Genomic DNA, 22,502 nt, shown 5'->3' with positions numbered 1-22,502 from the left:
TACAAGACTCAGCTCAAACGGCAATAAAAATATGTGGGTTGGTTGTCATAGGAATATATGAGTTGATGAGAATCTGGAGAGTGGAAACGAGTAGAGCCAAATCCAGAAATCACTTAAAAATAAAAATTTATTTGGTCACTATCTGTTATGGAGGCTCTATGAAACATACTACACTGAGGTAGCACTTAGCCCATTGTCATTACTAAAAGATTTTCTGGGGAAGCCAACATGAGGTTTATCTCAAATCTATGGATTTCAATTATACATGCCACAGATGTTCTCATTAACTGAAATCATCAAGAATTTTCTGCATTTTAATCATTTACTGTAATATTTTCCTCAATGCCCTGAACCAAACTGGGTTGAGGGGGTGGGAAAAGGTGAGTGGCAGAGACATGGAGCCCCTTAATCTATTCTGTTAGCACCATTGATATGCCTCATTCATCTTTGGGATGCTGGTCACCGGGAATAAAGATCCACCACATGCCCAGGATTGCCCAGCAATCAGAAGCAAAGAAACTGGAATTTGTATCTTTTATACATATTTTGTCCTTCAGTCCTTCCCCAGTGCTTAAAGTAAAATAAAATATCTTATGTGCTTCCTTTTTTCCAGTGGGAGAATCCTAATGATGAGCAGTGTCTGATCAAGTGATTCCTTTTCCTTCAAGTTGAGGCTGAAGTTCAGTAGTGAAGAAGGAAGGAATAGGCAGCCACAGCCCTCTGGTTGGTACCATCAACTTTCCCATGGAGTTAACTTATTCTGGGTTATGGAGAGCCTGAATCTTTAGCCCAGGAGAGGTGAAAGTGAATGAGGGAGAGAAAGGTGGTGAGAGACAAATGGCAAAAGTAAAAGTGGGCTGGGTGCAATGGCTCACACCTGTGATCCCAGCACTTTGGGAGGCCGAGGCAGGAGGATCAAGCACTTGAGCCTAGGAGTTTGAGACCAGCTTGGGCACTATAGTGAGACCCATTCTCAACAAAATATTTTAAAATTAACTGGGCATGGAGGTGCATGCCTGTAGTTCTAGCTACTTGGGAGGCTGAGATGGGAAAATCACTTAAGCCTGGGAGATTGAGGCTGCAATGAAGTGTGATGGTGCCACTGGACTCCAGCCTGAGCAATAGAGGGAGACCCTGTCTCAAAAATATAAATATACTTTTTATTTTAAAGAACGGTAAAAGCATATCAAACCAGTCTGCCTGCACTCTGATACTGATATTATCACCCAGTGCTCTGGAGACCTTCCACGAAAACCATTGTTAAAGATGCAGATTATTGGGCCTCACCTCAAACCTAGTGAATCATGGTCTCTAGGGGGACAGCCTGGGACTGTGCATCTTTCATGGGTACACCCAGCAATTCTGATACACTCTAAAGCAAGCTTGTCCAACCTGTGGCCAGAGGACCACATATAGCCCAGGACGGCTTTGAATGCGGCCCAACACAAATTCTTAAACTTTCTTAAAACATTTTGAGATTTTTTGGGGATATTTCCTTAAGCTCATCAGCTATCATTAGTGATAGTAAATTTTATGTGTGGCCCAAGACAATTTTTCTTCTTCCAATGTAGCCCAGGGAAGCCAAAAGATTGGACACCTGGGCTCTAAAGATTGAGGATCACTGCTCTAGCATTGGCCAACTACTCCAGTGTTGGCTTGCAGACTTAATACAGTCTTTGAGCTAAAAATAGTTTTTACATTTTTAAAGGGTTATAAAACAAACAAACAAACCAAAAAAAAGAAAGACAAGAAAAATCACAGAAGAATATACAACATAGCTTACAAAGCATTCACTAACTGGTCTTTTACAAAAGAGTTTTCTGACCCCTTTCTAGTGCACTGCAAATGAAAGGCTCTACCTGAATTTAGCTTAAGGGCAGCCCTGCCACAGATAAAATAACTAATGTAGCAAGCAGATCTTTTTAAAAAAAGTGATGAAATGTGTAATGTTGTCATCTAAAAATACTTTTGTAATAATTGTAAGTGGAGAGAGAAAATGTTCTGTAATGTCTTCAAAAATATAGTTTCATCCATACAAGAATTTTGATAACTCCATTTGATTCTGTTTTTCCATATGCTTATCAGATAACAATATATCCAACATTAGCCTAATAAAATTACTGCATGTGTATTCTTTACTGGACTATGCATATTCCCAAACATATTACAGTCGTACAACTGAGGGGAAAATGTAAAACTATACCCCAAAATATCTGGAAAATGAAAAATTATAAATTCTCAAAACTATACATAGGAAAATGATTTACAGAGGGAAAAAGGAAAATTGAACTTAGTATCTTTCTACTTTAAAGAGGTTTAAGAACTTAGGAATAGTTCCACCTCCTAAAATCTTGGGGAAAAAAACTCACTTCACAGAGGGTTCAGATATTCACATTGTGTCCAAGAGACTCGGCAATTGGGAATCTTGCCAGTTAGATTCATAAAGCAATCCCAAAGCCAGAATGCAATTTCTTTAGGGGTGGTTTCTAGATGTTTGTTCTAGATATTTTTAAAAGATATTGTTTATTTTTGACGCGAAGAAAGAAAATTATTATAGAATCTAGACATAAATATTGGCTTTAAAAGTATTAATTTGACTTGTTCTTCATAATTGTGATCCGAAATATCTCACAATAATTTTGTTTCAGTGTTATTTTCTTCTCAGGAGGAAAGGAATGTTAAAAGCTTACTAGCAACTAACACTTGATAAAGATTTAAACTATATAACAATTTTAAAGAAAGTCTAAAACACGAGATAGTCTTGAAACCTCGCATGCTTCACCGTTTAATAAAATAATGACTCATTTTAGTAAGAACATGCTTTTTTAGTAAGAAAAAATGCTTTCTGAGCTAAGTTTGAACTGCTAGGGCACATGGGACACCCACAAACCCAGTCAGCAGAAGTCTCAAACTCCTAAAAGATTAAAGGAAAAATACATTCGTGTGTACAGAGAATGAAAAAAGAAAATCCCCAATGGTTCTAATCTATAAACGGAAGTAAAACTAAAATTCCCCTAAAATCCCCCCAATCATCTATCCTTATAAATTTGCACTCTTCTTCCTTTACTTCTGGAGACCCTCATGAAACAACACGAAAGCCTTTGCTTTCATCTCGTAAAATAGAGCCCTCAAATGACACTAAGCACAGATACCGACCTCCAAAATCACAAACTCTTTAACTTCTAAAACCATGCATGCAAACGTGGGGTTTCCTAAGTTCTGCTAGGGGCGGGTTGTCTGGACCCCCGTGGTTTTTTTTTTTTTTTTTTGCAGGTGTGCAATCCAGGGAGCGCGCGCTGTGCAGGGAGGGGAGCAGAGGTGTGCAGTGGGCACCGCCTGGGCCGGGTGGGGCGGGGTGGGTGGGGCCTGGGTGTGTGCCGGGGTGAGAGTGAAGGACATGTGACAATACCACGGTGGCGGCTGCAGGATCTAGGAGGGGAGTGAAAGCACGGCCGAGGCGACCCATTAGAGAGCGGTGATCGCTGCTGCCCACTTGTATTAAAGCGTCCTTTGTCACTAACAAGTTATATTAGATACGTTCTTTATTTAAGAAGGAAAAAAAGCCCTCGCCAAATATCCTTTGAACACATATGTTCACATCCCCTAGTCCTCCAACTCCTAATTTCCCCGAAATCCAATCTTCAGTGCGAGAGTTTCCCCCACCGCTCGCCGCCCCTGCGACAGTCAGTGGGAGCTGAAGGACCTCGGGTCGCGCTGCCCAGGCGCACGCGGAGCGTGGAGACCGACGTGCGGCGGCCGGGGAGGAGGAGAGGCAGCGGGACTTGGCGCAGGTCGGCGCCGCCGCGGCCCCCGGCCGCCCCTCCCCGGCCCCGGGCTCCCCGCCCGCGCGCCTTCTGGGCCTCGCGGCGCGCCAGGCGCAGCGCGGCGGCGCGAGTGCCGAATGGTAGCCGCGGCCCGGCGGGCCCGACAGCCCAGCTGGCGGCAGCCAGGGCGACCGCGGAGGCGGCGGGCAGGGCGCGTGCGCACTGCAGGGGCGCCAGATTTGGCGGGAGGGGGAGTGTCCAAAGCTCTTTGTTTGATGGCATCTCTGTTTACAGAGTTTACACTTTAATATCAACCTGTTTCCTCCTCCTCCTTCTCCTCCTCCTCCGTGACCTCCTCCTCCTCTTTCTCCTGAGAAACTTCGCCCCGGCGGTGCGGAGCGCAGCTGCGCAGCCGGGGAGGGACGCAGGCAGGCGGCGGGCAGCGGGAGGCGGCAGCCTGGTGCGGTCCCCGCGGCTCTCGGCGGAGCCCCGCGCCCGCCGCGCCATGGCCCGAAGACCCCGGCACAGGTAACGGGGAGCCGGGCGGGTGACCGAGGGCGGGGGCGCACGGGGCGCCAGGCTCCCGAGCACAGGTGGGAATTCGTTCCGGGATCATCTGCGAGGCTGTCAGACCCTGAGAGGACCTGGAGCCCTTGCCTCGGCAGCAGAAGCCGCTCCAGAGACGGATGAATGGAATAGTCTTTGCGGGAAACGTATCCGGACGTTGGGAAGCACGCCCTGCGGCTCATTTTGCAAGTTGCATGGGGATACATTTTTCTTTAGGGGGAAAAAGAAAGCAGCACGTTCCAGCCGGTGGCAGAGCCGTGCCCACCAGCCCCGGGGAGCCCACCAGGTGCCTGGTTTGATGCCGCGGGTGTCGGCGAGGGATCCGCAGCGTAATTGCTGGATGCATTGAGATATGTTTGGACTTGGAAGTGCAGAGCATATGGCAGATACAGGGAAAATGCTGGATTGTTTAGTAGCTGCAGGTAGTTCATTTAAATTTCATTCATTCTTTATGGAGGTGAGGACCCGTGTCAGCTGACAGGCGGCTGAAAAGCAGGTTTTAGGAGTTAAAGCGGTCCCTACTTTTGCAAATTGTGTTAAGACCTGGTTTTGGAGGTTCGAATCGTTATTCTCTGAAAGGCTTTTATTTCCACTGCAAACATTGCACGGGCACCCACACGCGCCGGCGTCGCACATGTCACTGCACTTAGGGAGGCTCGCCGGGAAGAGATGGGTGCCATTCCCTTGCATTTTTGGCCGGACAGGTGGGAAGAGGGAGAGGAAGAGGAGAGAAATCCTCGTCCGAACTGTCAGTTGCTGGCTCCCCAGCCTCCACCGGCCTCTGGACTTCCCGGCAGCACTCGCAGGGGCTCCCTCCGAGCGGCGGGTGCCGGGGCTAGCTCGGCGGCCGGCGCGGTCACCACTTGGTGCAACCGGACCGAGGCCGGCAGCACTCAAGGCCGCTGCCGCGCAACCGGGACGCGATCCCCGCCGGCTCTGCCCCCAGGCGAGAGGTACCCGCGCGGCGCGCACACGTGGAAGTGACTGAGTTCGCCGCGCCTCCTTGCGCCCTCCTCCAGCTGCCCTAGGTCGCCCCCGCCAAGGCGCGGTGACCCAACAGACCCTCGCGAAGGGGTTCTAGGGAGAAGACTGTGGAGGCAAAGCAAATCCACTCGCCTTTCCTTAGGTTGTTTGGTTTTCTCCTACTGGTTTGTGGTTGAGCCTGCGGGCGCTAGTCCCCGCGCGGCGCTGGGAAGTTGCAAAGAGCGTGGGTGGAGACCCTGCAGCAGCACCGGCGGGCTGGGCTGGGCGGGGAGCAGCGCCGGGGCCTGGCTAGGCTCTAGGGACCAGAGGGCGACTTGGGGGAGCCCTGGGGTCCAGACGCCTCGCCCGGAGCCTGGCCGCGCGGGGCGGGGTGCTGCCCCTCTAGGGCTCCACTTTTCGCCTTTAGGACTTCACAGGACAGCAACCGGGGTCACCTGTGTTTTTCTTTCTTTCTTTTCTCTCTCTCTGTGTGTGTGTGTGTGTGTGTGCGTGTGTGTGCTTGTGTGTGTGCGTGTGTGTGTGCGTGTGCGTGCGCCCTGGCAGCAGGAGGAGGGAGCCGGGCAGGGGTGCTGGGAGAAGGCGCGGCCAAGGCTACGCGCCCCGAGGTCTTGGCCGCCCCCGCGGGGCGGGGCCGCGCAGGTTCCCTGAGGCTCCAGGTAGCCCAGAGGGGAGGTGGCTGGGAGGGGCGGGAGCCTTGAATCTGCCTCAGGGGGAAGAGAAACCCGACTGCGGGCTCCGAGCCGTTTCTTGCAAGGGCGAGCGTCAACTCAGCCGGGATTATATTAACCAGGTCAGCGAAATGAGTTTGAACCCCATCCGAATCACAGTAGCGGCCACAAGGCACTTCCTCCCGCTCCCCTCCCTCTTCCCAACCCCCAGCACCTCTTTTCTTTTTCGTTTCTTTGCACGGTTTGTTTCCTTGACAGAATGTAATATTCATAGTTGTACTCTTGTAACCACACCGGGTCTAGCAGGTGGGGAGTCGAGTGCATCAACCCTGAAATCAGCCTTTGAAAGTCCTCTCTGACTGTTGGGTCTGAGATCTTGTCAGAGCAGATAAAGGAAAAGTTATTTCAGGTTCCTTAGTAGAAATTAATCATGCTGCTAGGACGACTTAGAGCAAGGAAATCGCATGCAAAGCTCAAAGGCGAGCCTGGGTGCCCAGCCTGGCGGGGAGACTCAGGAGCTGGCAGCGTGAGCAGCCCCGGACTCGCCCTGCTGCGTCCTGACCCCTTCAGGACCTTTAGAAGTCACGCTCCACCTTGACCCCAAGACCTTGGTTTTGCACATCTCTGCCTCAGTGCTTAACTTTTAAGTGGCTCGGGAAGACGTGGCATGGTCATGTATTAGCTCTGGAAAGTACCTTAGAAATAGGATCCAAGCAAGCCCTAAGGCGGGGAAACTGAGGTCTTGAGAGAGAGGAAGTTATTTGTCCAAGTCATACAGTTAGGTGGAGGCTAGACTGGAACCTTTGCCTCCAGAACCCTAGTCCTGTGTGATTCTCGTGCGCTCTCCTGACATTGGCTGCCCCCTGCGGGCGGCTGAATACGTTGCTTGTTCCTGGGTTATTAAACTGCTGCCGAGAGAGAGGCGCTCAATGACTACTCTGAAAAATGTCCTCAGTTCTGAAAATGTGACCTCTAGATCCAGCCAAACCTCAAAAGTTGATTCGACTTGAATCTATGACTGCAGTTTCAGATTCCTCTGGTTTTCTTGGTGTCTCTCACATTTCACAAGGGACTGCATTTGGGGGCTTTCCAAGGAGTTCCCTATGAATCTTTCAAAAGATGCTGATTTACACCTCTGGGCTTATAGCTTTTTTTTTTTTTTTTTCCGCTTTAACATATCGTGTTTATATTACAGATTATAAATATACATTTCCTGGGATTTTATTTGGTGGTGGTGGTGGTATTTTAAATTTGGATTGCATCATGTCATCATGCAACCTGGACTATCAGATTGTTGCTTAAAATAATAGTTTTAAATTATAAGAACCCCCAATTCAGGATTTTTGAAAAGCACTTTAGCTTGACTTGTAGGGGGGCTGGTAATATGTGTATGTGAGTTAGTTTGGGAAGACAAACCTGTCATGAATATAACTTTTAATTTTAAAAACAATGGATTCCATTATGATATCGCTTTACATCATTTTTTATTGGTTTTGATTTGATGGGTTTCTCAACATTGCAATGACAAATTTTAGTGAAGGTTTTAAGATAGTATTTTTCCTATTTTAAGTCTTACAAGAAAAACTATAAAACAAACTGTGTCTGTAAAATTATTGTCATCTAATCAGTATATGATTAACAAACAATAAGCACAGAGTTACTTCTTTAAAAGTCATCAAATTTCCTAGGTTTGGTTAACTAAATAAGAGAAAAAGCTCTTTTGAAAATAGTAATGGGTTCTTTTAAATCCATGGATTTCTTCTGGGGAAATCCTTTAGTTCTGAATTAGGTCAAACACCGTTCTGTCAGAGACAGAAAAAGCAAGAGTAAGTAAGACTCTGACTAACAAGTGTCCTAATTATTCACTTAGTTACTCTAGAAACTAAGTATTGTAAACATGGGCACAAGTTGGATCAACCAGGCCCAGAGTTGTGAGCAATTTGGTATTAATTTTATTTACAAAACATTAAAGTTTGATCACTCGATGTTCTTATCTTTCCTTAGGTTTTAAAATCCTTTCCTCTTAGATTCTCCTAATCCTCTAGACTTTATGGGACGACTATAATTATGTTTGGGGGTGTATTGCTTCTTGATTTTTTTCTTCTTTTAATAAAACAAAAGCCCCATTGGAATAACATAATTGAATTGTTTATGTTTGAGAAATATTTAAACAATATGACAAATGCCAAAGATTTTGAGTGTGTACTTTAAGAAAGGACATGGATTCTCGTTCCTTTTCTTGTCCTTAACCTTAAGTTTTGAACTTCATTGGTTGGAAGGTGGCCAAATGTGTAACTTGTCCCTGGTCTAACAGTAACAGCAGGTTCAGACATGCAGGGGCATAGGAAGGTGCCAGGTCCTTGGCCGTATCTGTGGATACCCATAACAGCAGAACCAGTTTACAATACTAGAGCAACAGAATGCAGCAAACAATCTTGTTGTGCAAGTTTGCAAAGTTTTATCTTCGTAAACTTTGAAAAGATTATTGAGTTTTTGTGGAAGTTTGTAATCCAGTAGTAGTCTAAATCCTCATGTTTCAGCCCACATCTGCCCATTCCTATTTCTGCAGCATATATAGCAGTGACGAGGATGATGAGGACTTTGAGATGTGTGACCATGACTATGATGGGCTGCTTCCCAAGTCTGGAAAGCGTCACTTGGGGAAAACAAGGTGGACTCGGGAAGAGGTAACTGATCATTTTATCAAAACATGGAAAACAGATAGAGTGTATAATTTATGAAAAACAGAATTTCAACTAAACTACAGGTGCTCCATCTCATTAGCAGGCTCTTTGATATCTTATCCTAGCCTGCATGTACAGCATGCTCTACACCCCGCCCCCCATTATATTATCCATTTCCACACTATTTGCAGTTCTTTGAATATCCTCTTCTCATTTTAGACTTCATCTGTGTTTCCTTCTGCCTGTTGAGTTCTCATTCTTTTGTCCCACCTCTTCTTCCTGCTTTTACATTGCCTATGAAGGAATCACCTCTTCTGTGAAGTCACCCCTGGCTTCACTGGACAGGATTGGATGCATCATCCTGTGATCCCATGCATGGGTGCATGTTCTGCTTTATTGTTGCTGGGACATAGATGCCTCCTCTAGCTGACTGCAAGTCTGTTGAGGGCAGGGCTCAACGTCTATTCATCCTTTTTTTTTCTTTTATATATATATATGTATTATTATTATTATTATTATTTTTTGAGATAGAGTTTCACTCTTGTTACCCAGGCTGGAGTGCAATGGCGTGATCTCTGCTCATCACAGCCTCTGCCTCCTGGGTTCAAGCAATTCTCCTGCCTCAACCTCCCGAGTAGCTGGGACTACAGGCATGCGCCACCATGCCCAGCTAAAACGTCTGTTCATCTTTGTGTTTCCTGAACTCACAAGTGCTTGACCCAAAGTAGGATATTAATAAATGTTCTCTGAATAAATGAATGACTTACTTTCCCCAAAACGAAATAGACAAAAGGATACTCAGAGAACTCATCTTTTTACAATGTATCATTTAATATCTTTGGTATATTTCACAGAGCCATATATATGAAGGTATGCTCTAAAAGCATCCAATAATGGATGAAGACACATCTGCTTCCCTGTTTCTTTTTCGGCTAGCTTGTCAAAAGTTTGATTTTGTAGGAAAAATACTTTAGAAGCAAAATTAATAATATGTGGAAAAAAGTTTCTCTAATATTCTTAGACATTTTTGCAACTAATTTTAGATGATTCGTGTTACAATAAATGGTATGGGCTCATCTTCAGTTTCACTGTGCTCTGCTTCATTTAAACCAGAGCTCATTTTGACAGGCAGGTAGGATTCCCAGAGGGGTCCTTAGGAAATTCACATTTTACCTATTAAGATTGCACTTGGTTAATCCTTATGCTATGGAAATTCTGTTGTCAACATTGGTTTCCTAATTCTTGTGTATGGTATTGTACCAGGGACCTTCATTGTGTATGAATGTTACCTTTGCAGAAACATAAGAAGGAATACATTTTTAAAGACACTTATGAACTGGCAGGATTGTGAACAGCATATAAACTAAAAGAACTGATTACCTGCAAATGTTTAGTGTCTTTTATGTTCTAACACATTTGACCTCATTTAAATTGTGAATATATTGGTGCAAAAACTAAATGATTTTATTTAGCCTTCAAGTTTAATTTTAAAAATGATCTTCATTTCTTTATAAAGGGTTAAAATAACTGGAAATATTCTATTTCTTGCTCAAGATTTTATTTATTGCCATAGGTAAATGTGTACTGAATAAAGCATTGGCATACATTTTTCCCCACAGAATAAAGCAGTTATTTATATATTAAACACTCACTATATGCCAGGCATTATGATAATTGTTTGCAAAATTGCCTCATGTAATCCCCAAATAACTCTGTTAATATCAGCCTCATGTTAATAAATTGCCTCATTTAATCCCCAAATAACCTTGTTAATTTCCATTTTATAGATGGCAATACTAAGGCACAGAAAGGGAAAATGATAAACCCACTTTACACAATTAATCGGTAGTTGAGTCAAGATGCCAACTCTGATCTGACTCTAAATATATGCTCTCAAGTCAGTATATTACATTAATATCTGCTGTATTTGGATACTTTTGAGAGATTTTTTTATTCTGGATTCATTCCCTCATTCACTCTAACTTGAACAGAGTTATATAGTAAATGATTGATATCCTAGGATTACCTTTAAATGTCATAGGATGAAAAACTAAAGAAGCTGGTGGAACAGAATGGAACAGATGACTGGAAAGTTATTGCCAATTTTCTCCCGGTAAGTTGGTAACTTTTTCTTATTACAAAAGGAAAGCTTCTCCCAGTGATTTCTATAAAATATTCTAGGAGGGGTTATTAAGATAGTATATTATTTGCTCACATTTAAGAAGTAGGAGAAATGCCCTACCCATAACTTACATTTTATATTATAATGCATATAATTGAGATTTCTAAATTGATTATTGGAATTTAGATTATTAGAATCAATTATAATTTAGATTATCGAATTTTAAAAACAATTGCTTCTTGTTTTATCTTTTTATTTATAGGTTAATTCGTATTTCGATGATTTGTTACATGGTAGATGATTAAACTTATTTTCTCCAAGTCAGTTTTTCCTAAATTCCCTATTTTTGTCAATAGTAATACTTTTACCAGGGTTTAAAATTCTGGAGACGTTTCTTAACTTAGTGCATCCCCCCAACCCCTACATCCAAGCAGTTACTAAGGATCCTGGAATTCCTTTATAGTCAGTCCCATCCTTTACATTCTCATGGTTGTGCTGAAGTTTAGGCTCCTGCCTGCTCGTTTGGACTATCATACAGCTTCCTAACTGGCTTCCCCACTTGTAGTTTTCCATTTTTCTTTCTTTCTCTTTTTTTTTTGAGATGGAGTCTAGCTTTGTCGCCTAGGCTGGAGTGCCGTGGCACAGTCTCAGCTCACTGCAACCTCCACCTGGCTAATTTTTGTATTTGTAGTAGAGACAAGGTTTCACGATGTTGGTCAGGCTGGTCTCAAACTCCTGACCTCAAGTGATCCACCCACCTCAGCCTCTCAAAGTGCTGGGATTACAGGTGTGAGCCACCGTGCCTGGCCAGTTTTCTGCTTTTCCATCCATCCCAAACACCATTGGCAGGTAGGACTTCCTAAAATGCAGCTGTACCTTATCTTTTCAAAACCAACCACAGTGACTTAGAACTCACAAATTAAGTAAACTGCCTTGACCTGGCACACAGAGGCCCTCCTCTATTGCCCCAACTTCTAGCTCCAGTTCTGTTTCCTACTTCCTCTCTGTAAGCAGGTTTGCTTGAATTTATTTCTGCTTTCCCTCCTCTGGGCTTTTGCTCCTGGTGTTCCCACCTCCTAGAATGTTCTCTTTTACGTCACCAATTGAAGTTTGTTCATCCTTCAAAGTCCTTATGAAGAGCTCTTCCAGGCTCCTCCCAAGGAAACCATTTCTCCTCCTAAGAAGATGCTTCTCTCCTCACTTCAGTATCATTTTGCTTTGGTCTTTTCTTCCATATGAATCAAATTCAGCCTCTGTGATAATCAGTCATCTATTTGTCTTTTCCTTCTTAAAAGATTACAAGGTCCTGTAACATAGGACCTGTCTTTCATGGATCTTTATTCCTTCTGCAATATAAATACCGTGGTCCTGAATTGAAGCACATCTCTTGTTGGAATGGGAAGCAAACTTTAGTCATTTAGGGTGGGTTTCCATGAAAACCTGACAATATAGAATCTCCATCAAGCCTTAGGCCATGTAGATACTCTGCAGAAGTATCTCAGGTTAAGGTTAAGTTGACAGGCGCGTGTGTAGTATGATGGTCCTTTGGTTCATGTGGCAAGATTGTTTCCCTCAGGAGGCAGAGGGTATAATCTTAGAGCAACTTTGATGGATTACTTGCATGTTCTGTAGCCTGTAAATAATGAGGGATAGGTGAGCTCTAAACATGCTCTGAAATGTTCTTAAATATTTTCATGGCGTATGGTCTGTGTGTGACTCTATGACAACAAAGAATTCATGTGCTTATCACTTCATATCTTTATGGTGGTGCATACTCTATTTGTCTAGAATCGAACAGATGTGCAGTGCCAGCACCGATGGCAGAAAGTATTAAACCCTGAGCTCATCAAGGGTCCTTGGACCAAAGAAGAAGATCAGAGAGTAAGTTCTTTCTTCATTGATATGTGAATCATAATTAAGAATATTCCCCAAACGCTGGATTTTTTCTGTTTGAGGAAGCAGGTAAAATGGGCAAACAGGAAGTAGAAGACTCTATTCCCATATTTCCAATGAATGAAAGCAAATTTTGGAAATTTTCTAAAGATCTTGTAACACTGAAGAATGATTATACTAACTCATTACATAACATTAAAACATAGGTTATTTTTGTGTGTTTATCTGAAGGTGATAGAGCTTGTACAGAAATACGGTCCGAAACGTTGGTCTGTTATTGCCAAGCACTTAAAGGGGAGAATTGGAAAACAATGTAGGGAGAGGTGGCATAACCACTTGAATCCAGAAGTTAAGAAAACCTCCTGGACAGAAGAGGAAGACAGAATTATTTACCAGGCACACAAGAGACTGGGGAACAGATGGGCAGAAATCGCAAAGCTACTGCCTGGACGGTAATAATATGTCAAAAAAATATATTGATCGGGAAGAATGAGGGAGTGGGTATTGGACATTCTGCTTTAAATGTATGGTGAGTGAATTAAATTTCATCAGTCATAAGTGTTTTATTAGATGAACCAGCTACATAGCTTTTAGAGACTGAAGACATCTTAGAGTTTATTTGGTTGAGAACTTCTGGGATCCACCTGATAGTGAGCCCTGGGTAAAGACATTTAACTCTCCCCAGCCTCAATTTCCCTATTTCCAAAATGACTCACACAGGGCCAGTGTTAGGATCAAGTAAAATGAATGTCAAAGAACTTGGTAAATTATAAAACTCTAAATACATAGAAAGAAACTGAAGGCAGTTTGTCTCTGGCTGAGTTCACATAGCTGGTTAAGTGACTCAAAGGAACTCAGCTACCATTTTCCTAATAACCATCATTCTTTTTTTTTTTTGAGACAGGGTCTTGCCCTGTCACCCAGGCTGGAGTGCAGTGGTGCAATCTCGGCTCACTGTAACCTCTGCCTCCCGAGTTCAAGCAATTCTCCTGCCTCATCCTCCTGAGTAGCGGGGACTACAGGCACATGTCACCATGCCCAGTTCATTTTTGTATTAGCTGGGGTTTCACCCTGTTAGCCAGGATGGTCTCAATCTCCTGACCTCGTGATCGACCTGCCTCGGCCTCCCAAAGTCCTGAAATTACAGGCGTGAGCCACGGTGCCTGGCCTCGTTCATTTCTTTAATTTTTTTTTTTTTTTTTTTTTTTTTAAGCGACAGAGGCTTCTTCTGTCACACAGACTGGAGTGCAGTGGCATGACCATAGCTCAATACATCCTTGAACTCCTGGGCTCAAGGGATCCTTTCACCTCAGCTTCTTGAGTAGCTAGGCCTACAGGTGCACGCCACTACACCCAACTGATTTTAAAACACTTTTTGTAGAGTTGGTCTTGCTGTGTTGTCCTGGCTGGTCTCAAACTCCTGGCCTCAAGCAATCCTTTCGCCTCCCAAAGAGCTGAGATTATAGGCATGGGCCACCATACCTGGCCACCAATATTCATTTTATTATACCACTTTGCTTAATTTTTTACTCTGTTGATTAAAGAAATAAGGTATTTCTCGAATTCTCATACTACTTCCAGGATTTTAAATGTCAGTGTAATAATGCTTTCTTTTTAATGAACAAGGCAAAGAAATGACCTCATTATGAGAGATAACTATGGAAGCTCATTTTTGTCCCATTTTTCCCACTTAAATAGTATATAACAGATTTTGTTACTTTGGAAAGCAGTACTTTTAATGATAAATCTTGCATAAAAATGATATAGATAGAAAATATTAAAAATAGTTTTATTCTTGAGCTTCATAATCCAGGAGAAAGTTTATGTAGTATTCTCCAGTGATGCTCCAATGCATTTGCACCCTCGTGGTTCAGTATAAACTAAGAAAATTCAAGAGGTTGGTAAAAAGAGGTCTTCATTCCCATATGGCCTCAGAGGATACACTGCTGATTCTTCTCAAAATTAACAAGGCTATTGAACTTCCTCTTTCTTTAGCATACATTCCCCCACCCCCACTGAAATAGTAAAAGGGAGGCTTAAACGGTTTTTTTGAATTGAGAAACTGTTTTTCCTGAGAATGGAAAGACTTTAGTAAAAATGCGTTGCTGTTTGAAACTATACTGGGGGGGTTAGGATCTTTCCATTTGGAATGCCATTTTCCACTCTCATCTCTGTCTGATTGGAATAACAATTGGGGTGGTTTTTAAAGGGTAGGAGGTTTTTTGGTCTCAAAAGTTCTTGCTAGTGCTTCGAGAGATAAAGAGTGAAGTATTCTTCATCAGCAGCATCTTATCATCCACCAAACTTCACCATGTCCCTATTGTGGTGTGTACGCCCTACTAGGCCGCATTCAGAGGAGGAATTTCTTCAAAGCAGCTGGAACTTTACATTGTGTTAGAGTCTGGTACCGCAAACGGTCAGAATAAATATGAAGCATTATTGTATTGAAAATACTCCTTTACCAAGGAAATGAAATGGTTAAAAGATACTGACATTTCTAGAAAACGATGTGCATTCCAGATTGTGTAACTAAGAGAAATCTATGGATTTCTAACGAGGCAATAGAGAAAGCCTGGTCTTAGCGGGTGGAGAAGAAGGAAACCATTAAAAAAAGGGGGAAAAACTATGATTGGGCCCAAGGGAAAGGTCTGTGTTAGAAACAGTTTTCTGTCAATTCACTTTAATCTGAATTAAAATTTTTTGTTTGTGAAATTTATATGTGATATATTTCTGTGCAGAACTGATAATGCTATCAAGAACCACTGGAATTCTACAATGCGTCGGAAGGTCGAACAGGAAGGTTATCTGCAGGACTCTTCAAAAGCCAGCCAGCCGGCAGTGGCCACAAGCTTCCAGAAGAACAGTCATTTGATGGGTTTCGCTCAGGCTCCACCTACAGCTCAACTCCCTGCAACTGGCCAGCCCTCCGTTAACAATGACTATTCCTATTACCACATTTCTGAAGCACAAAATGTAAGCCATTCTTGAGAATCTAGTTTAATGAGAGAGATGGTTAATTTAGCTCCAGGTACTAATCATATTTTGCGGTTGTATACTGTTCAGAGAACTTTCCTGGGCATGATCATGGCCAGTCTTCACCTATACCCTTTGAGGTAGATAGGGTGTAGATATTGTTTGTTATCCCTGGTTTATGTCTTCAGAAATGGAGATGGTAAGTGCTTTGCTCAGGGTGATATAGAGATAGTGCTGACTAGAATTCTAACTTGCTGCTTCAAATCTAATTTGAAGGTAACCTTTGAATGTAAATGTACTTAAGGTACTGCTGAAGAATAGGGGAATGGAGTTGCATTTGTAGATGTAACATTTCTCTTCCAAAACCAAAAGGGAAGGTATATTTATAGAGGCAAGAGTTTGACACTGAAATTCAGTGGTTATGGTATGTTCAGTTCTGGTAATGATCTAGCAGACATGTCTTAATTTATTCACTCGGTAAGTGTTTACCTTCTTATTCTAAGTCAGGAGAAGAACTTTGTGACATTCGTTTTCTGATGCCTCCTTTTAGTCTCGTTTGGATCAGTGTGATCCCTTCTTTATTTCTAGATATTTATATTTAGAGAAAGAGATAATCCATAATAGGTGGGAAAAGAAGAATAAAGAGGAAAAGAAATCGAGGAACTTTAATCTTAAGACTAACAATAATAAATGACGAAACTTACCCAAGAATGGGTAGGCTCATATGCAAATTATATGCAAAACATGTTTATAAATAGTTTTTATTCTTCTCTGTTCATGCATTTGACTACAAACTTTACAGAAACGTCTCAGATGAATACATTATCATAAGAAGTTCTGTGCTTTTTATTAAAATTCATAATCATTCCAAGAAAAATATTTTTATTTACACACAGCTGGTGCCATCAGTTTTTCCCATAGAAACTATTTTCAAACATTCATTCATGTATTTTAGATTTTATTTTTTATTTTTTCATTGTGTTTTTCTCTAATTAAGGAAATTAAAGTGCCAATAACGTCCCAAAATTTCAAGTGCTCATCAATACTTCCCAAGGATTGATGAGCACTTTAAATTTTTTCATTATGTTGCTTTAGCTATTTAGCCATTTTAAAGGCCTGGCTAAATTTCAAAATAAAAGGTTTTTAAAAATTGTTTAGTGTATTTCAGTCCCAGAACAAAACCTCAGGAAGCCAAGTCTCCTGAAGCATATGTAACCCTGAATGACGTGGCCTTTGTCTCTCTTTCCCATCTAGGTCTCCAGTCATGTTCCATACCCTGTAGCGTTACATGTAAATATAGTCAATGTTCCTCAGCCAGCTGCCGCCGCCATTCAGGTAAGATCATTTTATAAAGAAACTCATTCACTATTCAAAGCACCACTTTTAAGAAATGCTTTATTTCTTTCATCTAAACACATATTTTCACCTGAGCAACTGAACTTAAAAGGAAAGGGAACGTGGAGAGGAGAGCAGAGTCTTGGCCAGCCATCTACCAGTCTTGTCTTCTAGACCTGAGTTTGCTCTGGAATTTTCTGATTCTTTGATGTTACAAGATGAAATAACTCATCAGTTAGCATCCACTCTAGCCTGAGATTTCACATCACTCCCTTAAGTCTGAAGTAACATTTATAGAGATTTCCATAGGAGCCAAATTTGGTGGGTGTTGGTGTCACACTGAGGCTCTTTGGGCTGTCTTTGGTACCTCATGACCATATAGGCTACACCCATTGTATGTGCAGCTTCCAATCAGACCTTTGTCTTTATTTCCCTTACCTTGTAATTTCAGAGACACTATAATGATGAAGACCCTGAGAAGGAAAAGCGAATAAAGGAATTAGAATTGCTCCTAATGTCAACTGAGAATGAGCTAAAAGGACAGCAGGCGCTACCAGTAAGACTATCATCATGTACTTGAGTGGGGGGGAGAGCAGCTTTGCCTCAGTTTACCTAAGCACTCTTCTCTTCTAAATATTACACTTGCCAAGGTGCTATGTATCCATTCAGAATGTCTCAACACAAGAAGTTGAGTGTAGTAAAATGCAATTGATATCAGAATATATGCTGATTACATTGGAAGCAGTCTTTTCGTAATTGCAATAGAAATACAATATCCAATTGTGATTGTCATTATCAATGTTTTTTTCTTCAGAAGGACTATAATCAGTTTAAAGACTAGCAAAGATAAATGAAAATCTGCATTTTCTACAGAGCTATGTATCAATATAGTACCATTTTTTCTATTATTTTCTTAGCCTATATTTTCATATTTTATAATTTCAAATGTGATTTGATGCATGTTCTGTATATACATGTAAAAGGTTATATATAAAACCTCTTCCTAAATAACATTAGCTTCTCTCTTTTATTTGCATGTGTGAAAGTTATGTGGGCCATTACTGAATTCTGACATCTTTTTTAGTGACTGGTTAGCCAACTGGGATGGCTCCTTGTGCTTTGTAACATAGATACTCAACCAACCAAGACAATAAAAGAGAAGTGAGGCCCAGTAGGTCTTCCTAGGGGTACATTTATTTTTTGTTAAATAATAAGATGATTATGTGCACATGCTAGTTCGACCACTTTTTAACTTTAGTTAATGTTTTGCAATTTCTCCTGTTGTGTGGTCACACTGTAAGGAGACTTCTGTTAATTTGCTCTTCTGCTTTCCTAACCACGTTGATCTGGCAGCGCTTCACTGCATCAGTGCAGTCTGTAGCATTAGAAAGGGATAGAAGCAACGAGACTAGGTGCAGATCAAAGCAACTCAAACTCCTGACTCCTCCAGATTTTTTGTGGTTAGAATGCAAATAGAACAGTTCTTCACTCGATGCAAGCATTTATGGACCTTTGGCAAATTATATTAAAGTGGATTTTTAAGACAATATGAGAATTATACTTTGTAACATAGACCTGTGATTTGACGTTTTTACAAAATGATCACAATTTAAGGTAATCATATAGGTACAACCTCTAGCACTATTAAAAACAAGGTCTTGCATTGATAAAAGGAAACATCTTGACAACTGTTTCATAGGCGTAAGTTTGGGATGATGCAACTACTCTTATCTTTCCTCCAACAGCATCTGATACCTTGTGCAACTTCATTGCTAAGTTCCTTCTCCCTTTCTTCTCCCCTCTCTTTATTTCTACACCCTTCCCCCTTCCTTAGACACAGAACCACACATGCAGCTACCCCGGGTGGCACAGCACCACCATTGCCGACCACACCAGACCTCATGGAGACAGTGCACCTGTTTCCTGTTTGGGAGAGCACCACTCCACTCCATCTCTGCCAGCGGATCCTGGCTCCCTACCTGAAGAAAGCGCCTCGCCAGCAAGGTGCATGATCGTCCACCAGGGCACCATTCTGGATAATGTTAAGAACCTCCTAGAATTTGCAGAAACACTCCAATTTATAGATTCTGTAAGTAGAATTGTGAAGGGAAGTTAACGATTCTGGAAGATAAATTATAAAACCCATTTCTTAAATCATTGCCATTTTCTATAGCCAAGATGTTATTAGCATATAGTCATGTAAAGGTAAAAGTATGATTTTTGTCTTCATAAATATGTTTTTTCAAAGATCCAATTTCCTAGGCTACCAAGACAAAAGTATTTATAAATACTTACAACATAGGACTTTTGAAGGAAGAGTTTTTTTTACATTTTCACACTTTTCCTTCAGAAGTCACGTTTTTTTAAATAGTCAAATTCATGACTTATAAAGCAGAGCTTGGATTATTGGAATGGAACGGTGTTTGAGTTACTTTTAACTTTTTTTTTCTTTGCTTACTTCATGGTGCTTCTCTAGAATTTTGTCTTGCTTTTGAACAGCCCATTAAGGATTTGGCTTACTCAGAGCTTAAAGCAATTTTTTAATGGATTTGAAGTGATAATCAGTTCTTTGGTCAAACCCGGCTCTTTCCACAAAATGCTGTTTATTGATTACTGGCCCCATTGCTTCACTGAGATGAATCATCTTTAGTGAAATGAATTTGTATTCAGCACCTCCATAGCGAGCACTTGGTTCCTTTCCCAGTTGGTTAAAAAGCATTTATGACACAGTCATCAGACAAGAGATGACCGTTGCCATATATGCCATCTAGAAAAGGTCTTCACTTTGCTTTCCATTGCATGCAGATGTAGAGAGCCGGGAGGTCCCTGCAGCACATGCAGAGGGCCAGCCACGAGGCAGCCCACTAGACTACTCTACTGCAGCATAATAGAGCAACTGCTCATCTTGAAGCTGTTGCTCAAGAAGCCAAACCCATGGGCCCAGTGTTTGCTTTGCGTTGAGCATCTCTCTCTCAGTGCTGTTTCAGGTGATGATGGCACACACTGTTTCAAAGTTCTGTGCCTCCCACATTGTTTCAGGATTCTTCATCATGGTGTGATCTCAGCAGTTTTGAATTCTTTGAAGAAGCAGATTTTTCACCTAGCCAACATCACACAGGCAAAGCCCTCCGGCTTCAGCAAAGAGAGGGCAATGGGACTAGACCTGCAGGAGAACCTAGCCTGAGGGTGAACAAACGCGTGTTGAGTGAGGGTTCACTTGACCCACCCAAGGTCTTACCTCCTTCGAGGCACAGCACAATTCCACTGGTCATCCTTCGAAAAAAACGGGGCCAGGCCAGCCCCTTAGCCACTGGAGACTCTAGCTCCTTCATATTTGCTGACGTCAGCAGCTCAACTCCCAAGCGTTCCCCTGTCAAAAGCCTACCCTTCTCTCCCTCGCAGGTAGAGCACAATTTCTGCACAGCTGTTACTAATTTTCAGCAGACACCTGAGCCTTAATAATCTAGAAACTAATACTTTGGAAGAAATGACTAATTACTGCTGCCCTCGCTGATTTCATCCCGTCCTTGAATCTAGCTGTTGCTAAGTTATACTGCCTCCCAAAGTTTAGGCTGTCTGCAGGCTGACTGTTGATTTTGGCATCATTCTCTCTTTTACTTTTTGGGTGGTTTTGAAAGATAGTTGCATGAAACGTACTTTTAGTTCCTCCAACACTAGAGTTTAACATTTCTGTCTATTCCTTTTTCTCCCATCTGATCCTTCCCTTTAAAATTTTTAACATCATTTCTGCCTCGTTGTTCATTTATTCTTATGCAATCCACTGACCCAGGGGAGGAGGGAACCAAATTGTGTTTATATAACGTTTGGGTTGCAACTAGAAAATTTAAAGCTAGAAAACTTAAAGGTTCCAATCCATCTTTCAGTGGAAGAGTTTGGGAAGAGGATGAGAAACAAACGCTTAAGGAAAAGAGCGTATTTTTAATTTCAGTTTCTCAACATTGGCGCTTTTGAGTTGTGCCGTACTATTTTACTAGTGCAGTTTCTGCCAACAAATATTTTTATTTCATACAGCTTTTTTAAGGCATGAAAATTGCAATTCTTATCAGAGATTTGTGTTCCTAAATTATTTAAATCATTAAAATTAATAGATAATTTGGCACTTTAAAACATTTTTCCAATTGTATCTGTTGAATTTAAGAACAGATTTAGGTATGATGTAGGTATATACATTTGGGAAACACTGAATCAAACAAAGATAAAAGTGGGTTTCTTAGCTGAGCAGAGTGGCATGGGCCTGTAGTCCTCACTACTGGGGAGGCTAAGGCAAGAGGATCACTTGAGCCCAGGAGTTCAAGTTCAGCCTGGGCAATATAGTGAGACCCCAAGTCTTAAAGCACTTTTTTTTTAACTGCAGGACTTCTCAGAGTTATTAATATGCCATTGTGCCCTGTGAATTTCCAGGAAAAGATGACAATATGTTATGTTTCCCAAATTTATTTTACCTTGGAATTGTTTAAGGAACACCTAGTTTTTTTCCCAGAACATTAGTGTTCTGAGAGACACAGTTTATTATTCAAAAATTTTCCACATAATGTAAACCTTCTGTAGTAATAATTTTGGTTCATAGATTATTAAAGAGAAGAAACAAAGTATAATGGGAAACTATGAATTATTAACTATTATTTTCCTCAAAATCACTAAAGCCTTTTAAATGTTAATAAATAACACATCTCATTCTCTTTAATGACAAGTGTCATTTATTGAGAATATTTTTGCACAGTTTTGCACATTTTTTAGCGTTGACCCTAGATCTTATTTCTTGGAAACCACACCCACATCTTGGGTGCTCAATCGAAATAAAACAATTCTCTGGTCAACACTACATGCTTGTTAGCATCTTTATTATTTAATATAGTGGGTCAGTAAAACATTCTTATTATCTAGGTGTGATTTTTTTTTTTTTTTTTTTTTTGAGATGAAGTCTCGCTCTGTCGCCTGGGCTAGAGTGCAGTGGTATGATCTCAGCTCACTGCAACCTCTGCCTCCTGAGTTCAGGTGATTCTCCTGCCTCAGGCACTACAGGTACATGCCACCACGCCTGGCTAATTTTTTTTTTTTTTTTTTTTTTTAAGTAGAGATGGGGTTTCACTGTGTTAGCCAGGATGGTCTCAATCTTCTGACCTCATGATCTGCCCGCCTCGGCCTCCCAAAGTGCTGGGATTACAGGCGTGAACCACCACGCCCGGCCCTAGGTGTGATTTTTAAATTGGATGGAATAAAGAAGTACTGGCTAATCTAAGTAATTTTTTTCTTTCTCTCCATATTTAGTTCTTAAACACTTCCAGTAACCATGAAAACTCAGACTTGGAAATGCCTTCTTTAACTTCCGCCCCTCTCATTGGTCACAAGTTGACTGTTACAACACCGTTTCATAGAGACCAGACTGTGAAAACTCAAAAGGAAAATACTGTGTAAGTCTTTGGTTCAGGAATTAGATTATTTATCTTATTTACTTATATTGAATTAATGGAACATAGTCCCCATTTGTCTG

General features: G+C 41.7%; 1 protein-coding gene across 5 annotated transcripts in view; it reads left to right on the top strand.

The window, feature by feature from the left end:
* The first annotated feature begins 4,062 nt into the window (after positions 1–4,062).
* The window catches only part of MYB (MYB proto-oncogene, transcription factor), a 37,298-nt gene continuing 18,858 nt past the window's right edge, over positions 4,063–22,502 (top strand). Inside the window, exons 1-11 of one of the 5 annotated variants that reach the window (XM_021670837.2) lie at positions 4,063–4,292; positions 8,553–8,670; positions 10,709–10,780; positions 12,578–12,670; positions 12,914–13,134; positions 15,421–15,655; positions 16,910–16,990; positions 17,442–17,546; positions 18,825–19,079; positions 20,030–20,392; positions 22,280–22,422. In XM_021670837.2, coding sequence (XP_021526512.2) covers positions 4,270–4,292; positions 8,553–8,670; positions 10,709–10,780; positions 12,578–12,670; positions 12,914–13,134; positions 15,421–15,655; positions 16,910–16,990; positions 17,442–17,546; positions 18,825–19,079; positions 20,030–20,392; positions 22,280–22,422 — 1,709 coding nt within the window. In that variant the 5' untranslated portion in view covers positions 4,063–4,269. Of the gene's footprint in view, positions 4,293–7,787; positions 8,671–10,708; positions 10,781–12,577; positions 12,671–12,913; positions 13,135–15,420; positions 15,656–16,909; positions 16,991–17,441; positions 17,547–18,824; positions 19,080–20,029; positions 20,393–22,279; positions 22,423–22,502 lie in introns of those variants that run through there. The other 4 variants (XM_021670836.2, XM_064360656.1, XM_021670834.2 and 1 more) reach the window with 4 other exon arrangements.

The sequence above is a fragment of the Aotus nancymaae genome, unplaced genomic scaffold (assembly GCF_030222135.1).
Source record: "Aotus nancymaae isolate 86718 unplaced genomic scaffold, 86718_ANA_hifiasm-v0.15.2.pri h1tg000040l, whole genome shotgun sequence".
NCBI lineage: Eukaryota > Metazoa > Chordata > Mammalia > Primates > Aotidae > Aotus > Aotus nancymaae.
Note: the sequence above shows the minus strand (reverse complement) of the source record. Positions and strands in the feature narration are given on the sequence as shown.